The sequence below is a fragment of the Zalophus californianus genome, chromosome 8, assembly GCF_009762305.2.
Source record: "Zalophus californianus isolate mZalCal1 chromosome 8, mZalCal1.pri.v2, whole genome shotgun sequence".
Taxonomy (NCBI): domain Eukaryota; kingdom Metazoa; phylum Chordata; class Mammalia; order Carnivora; family Otariidae; genus Zalophus; species Zalophus californianus.
The window spans coordinates 75,502,207-75,517,306 of NC_045602.1; the positions used below are offsets into that span (position 1 = coordinate 75,502,207).

Consider the following 15,100-nt stretch of genomic DNA (forward strand, 5'->3'; position numbering starts at 1 on the left):
GGAATGTATCTTGTAGTATCTTCGTGTATATCTGCCTGAAATATTTTTAGAGAGGCCACAATGCTCCCAGATAACCAAGAGAGCCTTGTCTTAAATGATGGATCATTGCTATGTAGCTAGCTATTTTAAATATGCTAAAAACAACAAGGACAACAGAAATATATTTGCACATAATTAAATTGTTTTGCCATCAAAAATAGGTTTTATATAAGCGTATCATAGTAAAAGTATTCAAAAATAAATTGATTTGTATTTTTGCTTCTAGGATCGGCTTTAAAAAACAACATAGATAGGTTTGTTAAGTGGCAGATAATACACACACAAAATATTCAGATCATGGAAGGTTCTTAGCAAATTTTTTTGCTTTTATAATTCTGTTTCCTTTCATACCCATCAAATGGGATATGTAGGTGTATGTTAACACTCATCATTCTTTAAGAAAAACACCATTCTGAATATACAGATAAATGTTTTGATACATAGATGAACAATATAAGGCATATATCTCTGATATGATCCAAATATGCCATACCTCATAAAGCTACATTTTCTTTATCTGCAAGAACGTACATATGCATGTCTCTGTATATGCACAATGCATATAAATCTGTATGGTTTAAGAGTTGAATAATATATTTACTTAACAGAAGCAGATTAATCCCCAAAACTAAGATTCAATAGAGCTAAAAGGTATCTAATTAATAAAAATAGATCAGCTGCAGAAGAATAAGTTCAACCTATTCCCTTCAAAATATATTAGGATACTTATATAGTGCAGTTAATTTACTATTCTACTATCTCAAATGATAAATACAGAAAATGTAGTCTTTCCTATTAAAAAAAGATGGGATTCCCAGACTTTGATGTTAATCTGAATAAATTAACATTTTTAAGTTCTGGATAACTAATTTGAACAATAAGCCAAAGTTTCTGAATTTCTCAATAAACATTTCAGAGGCAGGCTTACCTGTATTTTAACTTGAACCAAAAACTAGTTTCATTTAGGATTTTGCAACTCTGATCTAAACAAAATAATAGGCAGGGAAAATTGTTTTTAAATAATCACTGACCATTACAATTAAATGAATAGCAATCTTTATACCTAATGTGGGGTTTATTTTGGACAAGTGGAGGGGCGTGTGTGTGTGTGTGTGTGTGTGTGTGTGTGTGTGTGTGTGTGTGTGTGTGTGTGTGTGTGTGTGTGTGTATTCGTGTGACCAGCCACACTGATAATGACTGCCTCTTCTCAGAGCAGTAGGTGATTGAATCACTCTAAGAGTACTTACTTGCTGAGTTCTGAGTCGACTAATAGGAAATCACAGTATTATTCAAAACTCCTTTTTATTAAAGACAGTTATAAAATCACTCTTTTATAGGTGCTATAATTTGGTTCAAAGCCTCCTAGAAGTTGAATGACAACATTAAACCATTAACCACTCAGCTCCTGAACACAAGGAAAATTATGCTTGTACAGCAAGTAGGATTCCCTTCCCAAGATTGCCACGGCAGTAAAAATTAACAATGAATTATTCTTGTAATTGGGGGGGGAGGGGTGGGAGGGGTAAGGAAAAGGTAAAAAAAAGTTCCTATCATGTCTTTCCCTCAGATTACTTAAAGATTTATACTTCATAATGTAACATAATGTAAAATTAAGTCTGGGAACACTTGTTTGGGGACACGATTTAAAATATAAAAAGGAACTTAACTAATGGTAATTTTCTCATGTATCACATTCCAAAGAAGAGCCCTTACAGTATAAGGATCCCATGAGTTCATGACAGCTTTATTCTTAGACCCACAAATCAAGCCATTGTTATGCCCTGAAACTGTGGGAACTGCTGCCACCTACAGGATCTGAACAATAATGGCAGTGTTTAACTCAGCAGTACCCTCTATTGGGGACAGAAATGTGCTGAATGTGTAAGCACTTTTCTTAACAGCAGGTGGCCTCACTTTTGCTACAGATTTACCTCAAAAACGTTGGTTTAAAAGCTTTTTCGTGTTTTGTAAAATAAACTCCAACTTCTGCCAGAATCTAAAGTTGCTAGATGATTTGAGAAGGAAAAAAACACAGGCTTGAACTCTGCAAATTCACTTCCATAAACAGTTTTACAAAGTCGTTCCCCAGTTGCTAACCTGGTATCACTTAGTGCCACGCTATACCAACAAGGCCACAAAAGAGAAAGTCTTTCTGCTGAGAGTCACTGCAAAGGGACAAGATGAAGGAAAGTGTTTACAGAGTGTAGAACGCCACTGCCACAGTTAGTCCCATCTTCCTAGAATTTATTATACAGGTACCCTATAATGAAATAACTATAAAGCTGAAAGCTTCTTAGGACATTCTGAGGTTATGCATTTTAAAAGTCATTTACTGTGGAGGATTCAAAAGCTCAAATCTTTATGGGTAGTAATGTGTACCAAAGATGCCAGCATAATTTTTCTTAGAAAAGCAAATTAACTTTTCTGTGTTTTATGGTAATCATCAAATGACAAAACAAAGGGTTTCCCTTTGTTTTTATTTTGTCCATATTATAATTAAAATAGCGAATGCCTTTATTACTGTTAAAGATTTGGGAGCTTTTTTAAATGTTCAAAAATAAAGCGTGCTATAACCAAGGGAAAAGTGAAGGATGTCAGCATATTCAGAAGCCAAAGTAAAACAGTCTTATAAACGAAAATCTTGTAACAGAAAACCATTCAGAGTCAAGGAGCACTCGTGCTATGAAAATAGTGCCCCATGTACTGCAGTAGACATGCCATTAATGGACAATTTGAATTCAACAGCAAGATATCACAACTGTTAAACTCTAAACCTCTAAATGTGATACCTGCAAATGGCAAGAAAAAAAGTAGACTTAGAGGACAAAACAAGGCAACAAACAATACTGAATCTGGAGCTATGAAAAAGCAAATAAAACTATTATTGAAATATTGACTATTCCTAAAATATTAGATGAATATTGACAAATTTAGCCAACTCTCCAGATGTTTATCATGGTCCTGTAGAAAAAAACCTGGGATTTGTTTCTGAGTATCATTCAGATCTTTGGTCACAAAATCACAGATTCCTAAAATATATTTCATATACACTGCTCTTAATTTTACACATTAAATCTATGGTACATATACTCTTTAAGGCCACTGAAACAAATTGTCACTGCGGCCTTACATACACTGTATTTGCCATGTAGACCTGTAGGAAGAAGTATTATCCCACCCAGTGTGTGAAGTAGCTTGTTAACCCCATGAGTTCACACATCACCATCCTTCACCTGTAATGAGGCTTGGCCCATACCTCCACCATTGTTAATACGCTGATCGTCCTGAATTGAGGCCTATCACCTTCATTTTTTCCTTATGTGTCTAGCCTGCCACCATCTTCTTCAAATGACTTTTGTGCTACGGGCAAGAGCTCTGACGGACTTTCAATCCCTTCCATAGTTGAGAAATGGCAGCTAGGCAGAGTGGAGGAATAGAAAAAGCTGTAAGTGCTTAATCAAAAATGTACTAGTACCTCAGAATTCTAGCTAACTGGGCTTTACTTTTATACTTTTGAGTTTTTACAAGTTTTTTTTTTTCCACAGCTACCTACATGAGCCATTTTTAAATTGTTTATTTAATCATTACAGTTTCAACTTTAATTTTTCTTTTCAATTTCCAAACCATGGTGGGTAAATATGGTTTAAAAAGTTTTTATTTGGGTCTCTTGCTGCAGCGACGCGAGTGGGAGCACCAGGCGCCTGGCTCGGAGCGGAACTCCACGGATCGCTTTAAGAAAATGGCAGACAAGCCGGACATGGGGGAAATCGCCAGCTTCGATAAGGCCAAGCTGAAGAAAACGGAGACGCAGGAGAAGAACACCCTGCCGACCAAAGAGACCATTGAGCAGGAGAAGCGGAGTGAAATTTCCTAAGAACCTAGAGGATTCCCCACCCCCGTCATCTTCGAGACACCCCAGTTGTGATGTGGAGGAAGAAGAGCCACCTGCAAGATGGACACGAGCGACAAGCTGCACTGTGAACCCGGGCACTCCGTGCCGACGCCACCGGCCTGCGGGCCTCTGAGGGGACCCCCCCCAGTCGGACTGCCAAATTCTCCGGTTTGCCCTGGGATATTATAGCAAATTATTTGTATGTTTAATGAAAATAAAACACACCTCGTGGCAAAAAAAAAAAAAAAAAAGTTTTTATTTGTGGGGTGCCTGGGTAGCTCAGTTAAGTGTCTGCCTGTGGCTCAGGTCATGATCCTGGGGTCCTGGGATAGAGTGCCATATCAGGCTCCCTGCTCGGCGGGAAGCCTGCTTCTCCCTCTCCCCCATTTGTGTTCCCTCTCTCGCTGTGTCTCTGTCAAATAAATAAATAAAATCTTTAAAAAAAGATTTTATTTATTTATTTGTAAAAGAGAGAGACAGAGAGCACAAGCAGGGGGAGGGGCAGAGGCAGAGAAGCAGGCTCCCTGCTGAGCAAGGAGCCCGATGGGGGACTCGATCCCAGGACCCCGGGATCATGACCTGAGCTGAAGGCTGACACTTAACTGACTGAGCCACCCAGGCGCCCCTATTGTGTATTTTTTAAAAAGATAGTGATTCAATGTATGTACAGATATAACTGTATATGGTAATATATTTTCACAGTTTTCTTCAAATTTTGTTTACATATTCTTTTTATTTTCCTAAATTCTCTATGTCCTCACTATAATGCTTTCTCAGAGTCTAAGTCCCAGAACTATCTTTGATACAATTGCATGAAAACTCTGTTACTTCAGTAATAAGCCACTTGGATAACAGTAATAGCGATGATATAGTATGTATCTCCCATTTGTCATTTGTTAGGAGTGTTTTATTCATGAACATTGATCCTTCAACCAGCGTTGTAAGGTATTATTCCCATTTCACAGATGAGGAAAGAGAAGGACAGGAAAATCACGAGACCTATGGATTACAAATTAAGTGCTCTTTTCATTAAGCAACTGTGGATATAACTTAATTCAATTCAAAGAAAATTACTGAGCAACTGCTACGTAGAACACACGATGCAAACACATTTTTTTGCAAGACAAATTATTTTACAAAATTTGGTCACTCAAAATTCTTAAAAATGCATAAAGTACTATAAAAACCTGAATATGACAAGATTTAAAATTTCACTGTATTCTTGATATATATTACCACACAATAAAATAAACACATTTCACATCCAAAAAAGGATTTAGCCGCTGAAAGTGTGAATAGTTGATGTTACAAAGTCATTATCTATCTCATTTCAAGAACACATTACAATATGCAAACCTGTAAAGGGACTCCATATTGATAATGAGTGGGATCATTTGAATTTATAATATTCTTGATCTTTAAGGAATTAATAATCTCCTACCTCGTTTTTTTTCAACAACATACTTTTACCACTTTTGTAGTGTCTTCATTTTGAAAGCACTTGGAATAAACAGTTCAAAAACTGTAATTTTCCTTGTAGGTGCAGTGTTAAATGCATTATCGACTTAAGCACCAAAGAACTACAGTGCTAGCCTGAGGACAAAAGGCATTTTAGATGTCATAAATATATTAGAGAGAAGCCTTTTCTTTAAATCATCAAGTAAAGTCATCTCATTCTTTTTTTTTAAACAGTGATTGAATCTTGTTTTACACACAAAAAAATCAAATGCAGTAACATTTCAGTCATCACACATTACATAGCAAGAAACAAAGGAAAAGGTTTTGAAGTATATCCGAAAGCTTCAGTTCTAAGGGACGCAGGTAGGTGAGCTGATGGTTCTCAGAGAGTGCAGTCACAGACTATTTCCCCTTCAGAAATTCCTAAATGATGATGCATTTTGATTTGAAGGGTACTGTTGATATGCCCACCATATGCCTCTAGTAAATCAAAATGAAAATGAGATCATGCATGAGGCTCTTTTAATGAAATTTTCCTTTAAAATAGTGGGCTATCCCACTCTTTTAACAGTCCTCCTCCCTGTGGGGGCCATCCTTGCAATATACACTGGATGTTGCTAGCTCTGCTTTGGGCACACCAGTTGATTCTTTCCAAAATTTCTACCTATTCTTAACTATGTTTACAAACTCCTACTTTTCAAGTAAGACCCAGTCTTATATTCCTAGATTCAAGATAACAAGTTCCTACCATTTACTAAGACCTTCTTTTTGTTTTTTGTTCAGCTTTCATTTATCTACCTTCAACTTTAAATCAGATAGTAATAAAATGTATTAAATGCGCAAATGGAGGGGCACCTAGCTGGCTCAGTCGGAAAAGCATGAGATTCTTGATCTCGGGGTCATGAGTTCAAGTCCCACGTTGGATGTAGAATTTACGTAAAGATTAATAAATAAATAAACTTAAAAAAATGTTCAAGGGGATACAAAAGAAATATAGAACATGACAAATACTAAACTAATGCCACACGTATTAGGAAGATTACAATTTGGGTCTTTTCAACTATATATTTGGGGGGGTAAATATTAGAATCAAGTTTGTTCAAATAATAATATACCTGAATCATGTCTATCACTATGTCTTAGGTCTTATCATTCTTGTGCCTGGCCAGTATTTCACACTGAGTGTCTATGTTGTTGTTTGTAAGTATTCAGTTTACTCAGCCTTCAGTTTACTTAGAGCCTTCTAGGTACCAGGTAGTGAATAAGGCAAAGCTACTAGTTTGAGAAGCTTGTATTTTTAGCAATATAGGAGAGCAAACAGGGAAAAAGTACATTTCAATTGGGATCTATATAGATGTTTCAGTGCATCTATAGTGGTGTTGATACAACTGACAGAAATAATATCATATGTGGTATTAATAATTATTAATAAAACCATGTGGTACATCCTACCATCAATTATTATATTATTTTATTATATATTAATATGTTATATTATTAATATAATATTAATAATAACACAGAAGAGGAGCACTTGGCCTAGTGACGTGATGGAGAGACCAGGAAAGACACCAGCTCAGGTGTCTGCTGAATTTGAATCTGAGGTAGTCACTACCTTAGAGATTTGAGATCTTGTTGGGTTGACAGATATACAGGAATTAAACAGCAACAGAACATGTTGACCTGGTTATATATTTTTTTTCTCAAAAAAAAAAAAATTACCCTAGCACATGACAAGTTCTTTCTCTCTCTTTCTCTAAATGCTTATCTTCTTTTTATACCCTAAATTTCTATTAAGATCAAGAGATATTTCATAGTTCCAAAGAACTATGATGTTTTATGGTGCTCATCTACCATGTATCATGTGATGAAATTAATGGAGTTCTAAAACATCATCCTTCTTTTTGCCCTGTGCTGCAAGTACACAGATAACATGTGCTAGAATTCATATAATTGCTGCTGGATAGTTGTCAATTTGGATGGTGCATCACAGATAATCTCTAAAGAGAAAAGTTGATTCCAGTTTGCTGGATGAAAGGCAATTATTAAAAAAAGGTGGGGCACAAAGGTACCCCATTAACCAAAATTCAGCCACAGAGGACTTTGATCCTAGCAAGTCTACCACCTCCCTGCACAGTTGAATTTTCTCTTCATAAACTGTTTTAGCTTTTGTCATTTAGGTTTCTACCACATAGTTTATTTATTCCACATTAAACTGTAAATTCTCCAAGGACAGAGCTTTTCCTATTTTGTAACCTCAGAGTATCTACTAAAAAATTCCACACAGAGAAAAATCGTGGGATGTAAATATTTCATTGTCTGGAAGGTGGAGCTTCCATATGAAATGTAATTTTTATTGTATGTATCTTAAATCCTCCCCAGATAATTTCTCTTTCTAAATCACATTTTAAATTTTAAACTGTATTATTAAATTATTTCTAAAATGTGCTCTTTTTAAAAAGAAAGGTTTTGGGTGCCTGGGTGGCTCAGTCGGTTAAGTGTCTGCCTTCAGCTAAGGTCAATATCCTAGGGTCCTGGGATTCAGTCCTGCATCAGGCTCCCTGCTCAGTCGGCTTCTCCCTCTCCCTCTGCACCTCCTCCCTGCTTGTGCTCTCGTGTTCTCTCTCTAATAAATAAATAAAAATCTTAAAAAAAAAAGAAAAAGAAAGATTTCTGATATATCAGTGGTAATCCAACACTGTTGGTCCTTCTAAACAACAGAATTATTTATTTAGTTCTGATTTGCTAGTGGTTCAATGTTTAAGTTTTCAAACATAGATTATTAGCATTTTGGTAAATAAAATGTAAAATCTACTAATGAGGTTTCAATTATATAAACTGTTTGGTTTCTCCCTATGAGGCATATAATTTTCATAAAGCAAAACAAGAAAGGAAATGCCCACAATAGCACATACTTTGGCCAGTAACAATCCATGTCTCTGGTTTTCTTTTTAGTAATAATTGATGGTAGGATATACCACATGGCAGGCAGTACCACTATTTCACCAACGGAAACATTCCTTCTGTCCCCTCCTGCAAATTCAGGAGGAATGGAAAAAACCATCATGGTAGGACTGTCCATTTAGACATACTGTACTGGAAGAGTAAATGTCCAATCAGCTGCCCCCATCATTCCTCTCTTCTGGTTTATTCCTCGTGATGACAACCAAAATTGGCTGGTTTCATATCAATCTCAGGAGAATTAGGAAAGAAATGTGGACAGATTTCAAAGCAGCTGGGAAAAATACAACTTGATGATTATATAAGGTATATAATGTATGGGCAGAAGACATGAACAGACATTTTTCCAAAGAAGACATCCAAATGGCCAACAGACACATGAAAAAATGCTCAACATCTCTTGGCTTCAGGGAAATCCAAATCAAAACCTCAATGAGATACCACCTCACACCAGTCAGAATGGCTAAAATTAACAAGTCGGGAAACAACAGATGTTGGCGAGGATGAGGAAAAAGGGGAACCCTCCTACACTGTTGGTGGGAATGCAAGCTGGTGCAACCACTCTGGAAAACAGTATGGAGGTTCCTCAAAAAGTTGAAAATAGAGCTACCATACGACCCAGCAATTGCACTACTGGGTATTTACCCCAAAGATACAAATGTAGGGATCCGAAGGGCTACATGCACCCTAATGTTTATAGCAGCAATGTCCACTATGGAAAGAGCCAAGCTGTCCATCAACAGATGAATGGATAAAGAAGAAGTGGTATATATATATACAATGGAATATTATGCAGCCATCAAAAAAACCCCGAAATCTTGCCATTTGCAATGACGTGGATGGAACTAGAGGGTATTATGCTAAGCAAAATAAGTCAATCAGAGAAAGACATGTATCATATGATCTCACTGATATGAGGAATTCTTAATCTCAGGAAACAAATTGAGGGTTGCTGGAGTGGTGGGGGGTGGGAGGGATGGGGTGGCTGGGTGACAGACAGTGGGGAGGGTATGTGCCATGGTAAGCACTGTGAATTGTGTAAGACTGATGAATCACAGACCTCTACCTCTGAAACAAATAATACATTGTATGTTTAAAAAAAAAGAAGAAGAAGATAGTAGGAAGGGAAAAATGAAGGGGGGGAAATTGGAGGGGGTGATGAACCATGAGAGACTATGTACTCTGAGAAACTGAGGGTTCTAGAGGGGAGGGGGTTGGGGGGATAGGTTAGCCTGGTGATGGGTATTAAATAGGGCACATATTGAATGGAGCACTGGGTGTTATATGCGAAGAATGAATCATGGAACACTACATCCAAAACTAATGATGTAATGTATGGTGATTAACATAACAATAAAAAATTTTAAAAAAACTAATGATGTAATGTATGGTGATTAACATAACATAATAAAGTAAAATTTTTAAAAAAAGAACTCAGAATTTAAAAACAATGTATATAAATAAATATATTTTATTATTTGACTGCAACAATTACTCTCATCAACACGTAACTTTTGTTTTTTCTGGAGAATCAAAGTCTGTTAAAAACCGGGTTCCAAAATGCTGTTTTCTGGCTTGTCTAATTTCAAGAAAGTAATCTCTTTTTTCTAACAACTCCCTGCCTTCTCTACCAACTGTGGCTCCTACATGATTATCAATCATGCCTTACTTTTCTGTATCCTCAGGGCCTACTTTACATTGCCTCATCTACAAATATTTAACATTTTTTTAAATGTTTTATTTATTTATTCATGAGAGTCAGAGAGAGAGAGAGGCAGAGGCAGAGGGAGAAGCAGGTTCCCCACCCAGCAGGGAGCCCGATGCGGGACTCGATCCCAGGACCCCGGGATCATGACCCGAGCCGAAGGCAGACACTTAACCATCTGAGCCAATGAAAAAGGAGATATGGAATATCTGTATTATGAATGTTTTTAAATAGTATAGTTTAGTACAAAAAGCGTTTTAAAGGCTGATACACAAGTTCAAACCTTAGACAAGTTATTAATCTTCACAACAGCAGTAGTAATAGCTACCATTTATTAAATGACTCCTATGGTATCTACTCTATAAATTATCATATTCAATCTTCACAACAAGAAATAATAACCACTCAAGTGAACTTCATAAGCAAGTTTCATGCAATGGCTAAAATACGATTGTTTAATTTTTTCAGAAAAATCATAAGTAATCCCTTTGAAAATCTTCACAACCCCTTGAATTAGGTGCTATTTTTATCTCCTTTTTACATATGTGAAACTCAAGACTCAGACAGGAGCAATTTGACCAAAATCACACAGCTAGTCAGTGGTGACTGACAAAGTCCATGTTCTTTCTAATATGCCAGTTTACTTTCCCAATGCCTACTAAATGGGCATAATATTATCTACCACACAGGGTTGTTGTAGTTTACTTAAAAAAAAAATATGGGGGCGCCTAGGTAGGGCAGTCAGTTAAGCATCAGACTCTTGGTTTTGGCTCAGGTTGTGATCTCAGGGTCATGAGACTGAGCTCTGTGTGGGGCTCACACTCAGTGTGGAGTGCGCTTGAGATTCTCTCTCCCTCTCCCTCTGCCCCTCCCTTTCCCACCCCCGTGCCCACTCTCATGCTCTCTCTCTAAAATAAATAAATAAATCTAAATAAATAAATATGTGAAAACATGATGGTTGCCCAGAATAAACATTCAATATATATTAGCTTTCTTCCTTTATCACCCAACTGATCCCCTGTTTTTGTGGATCTAAAATACCTAATAAATACCTAAATATATTTTACATATTTTAGATTTTATATAGATAACATATATATTTTCATATATATAAAATAAATACATATATATGCATATATGTAATATATCCCTTACTTATTTAAATCTATATTCTTCTTACCTGCTATTTATTAGCTCTTAGACACACACATACACATAAATGTATATGTATATATGGGTATATGTATGTGTGGGTCTATATACGTGGGTGGTATATACATAAATGTGTTTGTATCAGTTAAACTAAATCCCATTTACCAACCTCTCCTATATTCTATATCTCAAGCACTATGCATATGTACACCCATAACACCTCAGTTCTTTGAGTTAACCTTTTAATTATTTCCTTAGGTTAGGATATTTAATCATTCCTGCTTATATTGCTCATTATGTTTAAATTTACACATGACTGTATCTTTCCTTGAGCAGGGAGTCTGCTTGTCCCTCTCCTTGCCCTTCCCCCCCACCAGCTCATGCACGCATGCACACGTTCTCACTCTCTTGCAAATAAATAAAATCTTTAAAAAAAATGAATTTCCAAGACCAAAACTTTGGCCAATCTTTGAACTTCACTGATTTACAGCATTTCATATGTAATTTAAGTAATTTAATAATATATAATATTGCCTTTTCATAGGATAAGAGATAATAATAGAAAATACTGATACATTTAAATACATACAATTTTAAAACAATTTTTTAAAGTTTAAAAGAAAAACAGCTGGGGAAGAAACACTAACAAAACATGAAAAACAAAAAGTTGATATCCTAATATTCAAAGAGATCTTAGAAATCAGTAAGAAAAAGATAAATATAGCAATGGGGAAATGGACAAAAGAAAAAACAATTCACAATAGAAAAAATGCATAGGCTATAAACACATAAAAAGTGGTTAACACCACAAGTAATCAATAAAATGTAAATAAAAATTCAATAAGGTCTTTGCCAACTGACAATTTCAAAAAAGAGCTAACCCTAAGATAGTTGAGAGAAGGGAAAAACAGACACACGTATATACTATATAAAAAGAATTTTTCTGGATATTATTTTACTAATATATAGCGAAATTCAAGTTTTTTAAATCAGGACATTAGCATGCTTCTTAATTAGAAAAAACAAAAGCCCATACTTCTTTTTTTTTTTTAAAGATTTCATTTATTTATTTGAAAGAGAGAGAGAATGAGAGATAGAAAGCACAAGAGGGAAGAGGGTCAGAGGGAGAAGCAGACTCCCCGCCGAGCAGGAAGCCCGATGAGGGACTCGATCCCTGGACTCCAGGATCATGACCCGAGCCGAAGGCAGTCGCCTAACCGACTGAGCCACTCAGGCGCCCAAGCCTGTACTTCTTAATGAGAAAAAACAGAAACTATGACAAAGCTAGTTGACAAGGTATCTCCATGAATGACAAGCTATAACAGGTGGGAACAAACCATGGACACCTCAATTCACTAGCAGGTACTCCCTGGAAAGCAGAGAGGGCCAATCTGAAAACCACAGCTGAAAATGGAAGAAACTATTGCCCACTCCAATTTGCAGATGAGAGTGCAAACGGTCTTGTGAAAGGACAAATGGCCAGAAGTGGGATTCGAATTGAACAGGACGGTGTAATAGGGCCAAAGGAAAGAGACAATCCAGATAAAAATGGGGAGGAAAAGAAACAGGAAATCTCAAAAAGTCATATTTTCAAAAAGACATGAATTGAGAGTTCTAGAGCTATAAAGATAGAAAAGCTACTCTGATCCAACCTTCCTACCTAAATGTTCAGGATAATTACTTGTAAGCCACAAAAAAGACTGGAGTTGAATCCCATGGAAAGTTACTATTAGAAAGAGAGAAAAGAATGGAGAAAAATTATATCTGCAGTTAATAAAAGCATAACAGAAAGACATGCCCACAAAACAGATGGAAACTCTTAAAACTTAATATTTCAAAACAACCCAAAAGAAATTAAGAAAATGAAAGAAGATATTAAAGAACTAAATCAGAATTAGAACACTCACAAAGTGACAAAAAGCAAAAATATTTAGAAATAAAAGAAAAAAATTTCAAAAATAAAAATAAACCAGAAGGAACATGAAAGCAAATAAACAAAGCTGATAATGCCTTAAGAGATATAGAAAGCAAAAAAGGGTAAAAATCTTAAAGCCAAAAAGAAATGAAGAAAGAGATCATAAAGATGTGAGATAAAGTAGCATATACAGAAGACACAAAAAAGATTAAACATACATATAACAGAGGCTCCTAAAGAAGAAAGTAAAAGCAATGGAACAAATATTGAAACTAATTGAAGAAAATGTTTCTGAAATTTCACACACACACACACACACACACACACACACACACACACACACACTTAAAGCTACACATGAAAAGGACACACCATACACCTAACCTCTGGATATCAGACAAATAGTCAAGTCATTTACAAAGGAAATTAAATCAGATTGTCATCAGATTTCAAAAACAAGGTTTTATGCCACAATGCAGTGAGTTAACATATTTTTAAGACCGTGGAAGACAGTTAATAGAAAAAATATGGCTAATAATTTTCTATCTAGCCAAAATAACTTTCAAATACAAAGAATTCAAACTATTGCAGACATGAAAGAACTCAGGATATGTTTCCATGAATTCTTCTTGAGGAAACTAATAGAAAATAAGCTTTAGCCAACAGAGGTCAATTGAGTTTTAGTGCAACAGTATCTGCCACTCTACATGCTCTTCTACAATGTAGCCTTGACCCTCCTCCATTGAGGTAGAAATTGAGTCCCCTTGAATCTGGGCTGGCCTTCTGACTCATCATAATCAATAGAAAGAAGTGGAAGTGATACTGTTAGAAAAGGCCATGCAGTTTCTACCTGGTTTTGTTAGATGTTTGTTCTTGGGGATGGCACCCACCATATAAGATGTATGACTGACCTGAGAACTCATGTGTAAAAAATCACATGTAGGCATTAAGGATAAATAGTCCCAGATGAATTCAACCTTCTAGCCAACCACAACCAAGCAGAAGACATTCAAACAAAGACATGGGAGTCTTGGCTCCTCCAGATCACTCCACCCACCAGCTGAATAACCTCAGTCAATACCAGGAGGAAGGGAAGAGGAGCACGTGAGCCAGGCCTGAATACCTGAACTGCAAAATTGATGCAATATATATAAATAGTTGCTGTGATAAGCCTTTTTTACACATAAAATTTACTGTTTTAATCATTTTGTCTTAACCATTTTTAAATGTACAGTACAATAGTGTAAACTTCATGCATATTATTGTACAACAGGTCTCTAGAATTTTTTCATCTTGCAAAAGTAAAATTCTCTAACCATTGAACAAGAACTCCCCATTTCCCTTTACCCCAGTGCCTGGAAACCACCATTCTACTTTCTGTTTCTAAGAGTTTGACTACTTTAGATACCACATATAAGTGGAATCATGCAGTGTTTGTTGTTTTGTGACTGGCTTATTTCATTTAGCATAATGGCCTCAAGATTCATCCATATTGTGACAAATGACAAGATTCCTTCTTTATTAAGCCTGCATAATATATCTTTGTATGAATATGTCTTATCTTCTTTATCCATTCATCTATTGATGGACATTTAGGTTGCTTCCACCTCTTGGATATTGTGAATAAAGTGGCAATGGACATGAGTATGCAAATATATCTTCAAAACTCTGCTTTCAATTATTCTGTATATATACTCAGAACTGGGATTGGTGGATTATATAGTAATTCTATTTTTAGTTTTTTAAGGACCCTCTATAGTTTCCCATAGCAGTGGCATCATTTTACATTCCCACCAACAGCACATAGGGTTCCAATTTCTCCACATCCTTATCAACATTTATTATTTACTATTTTTTTTATAATGGCCATCCTAATGGGTATGAGGTGATACTTCATTGTGGTTTTGATTTGCATTGTTCTAATGATTAGTGATGCCTAGCATCTTTTCATATCCTTTTTGGCCATTTGTATATCTTC

General features: G+C 35.9%; 2 protein-coding genes across 6 annotated transcripts in view; one reads left to right on the forward strand and one right to left on the reverse strand.

Moving 5' to 3' along the window:
- CAMKMT (calmodulin-lysine N-methyltransferase) overlaps positions 1-15,100 on the reverse strand; it is a 391,410-nt gene that overhangs the window by 258,471 nt on the left and 117,839 nt on the right. The window lies entirely within an intron of this gene.
- LOC113938704 (thymosin beta-10) lies at positions 3,706-4,182 on the forward strand. Its single transcript, XM_027624228.2, has one exon. It carries the CDS (start codon positions 3,779-3,781, stop codon positions 3,911-3,913), a length of 135 nt encoding a protein of 44 aa, XP_027480029.1. The 5' UTR covers positions 3,706-3,778; the 3' UTR covers positions 3,914-4,182.

Excerpts from the sequence above, each read along its gene's own strand:
- LOC113938704 (XM_027624228.2), top strand. The coding sequence starts at position 3,779 with ATGGCAGACAAGCCGGACATGGGGGAAATCGCCAGCTTCGATAAGGCC.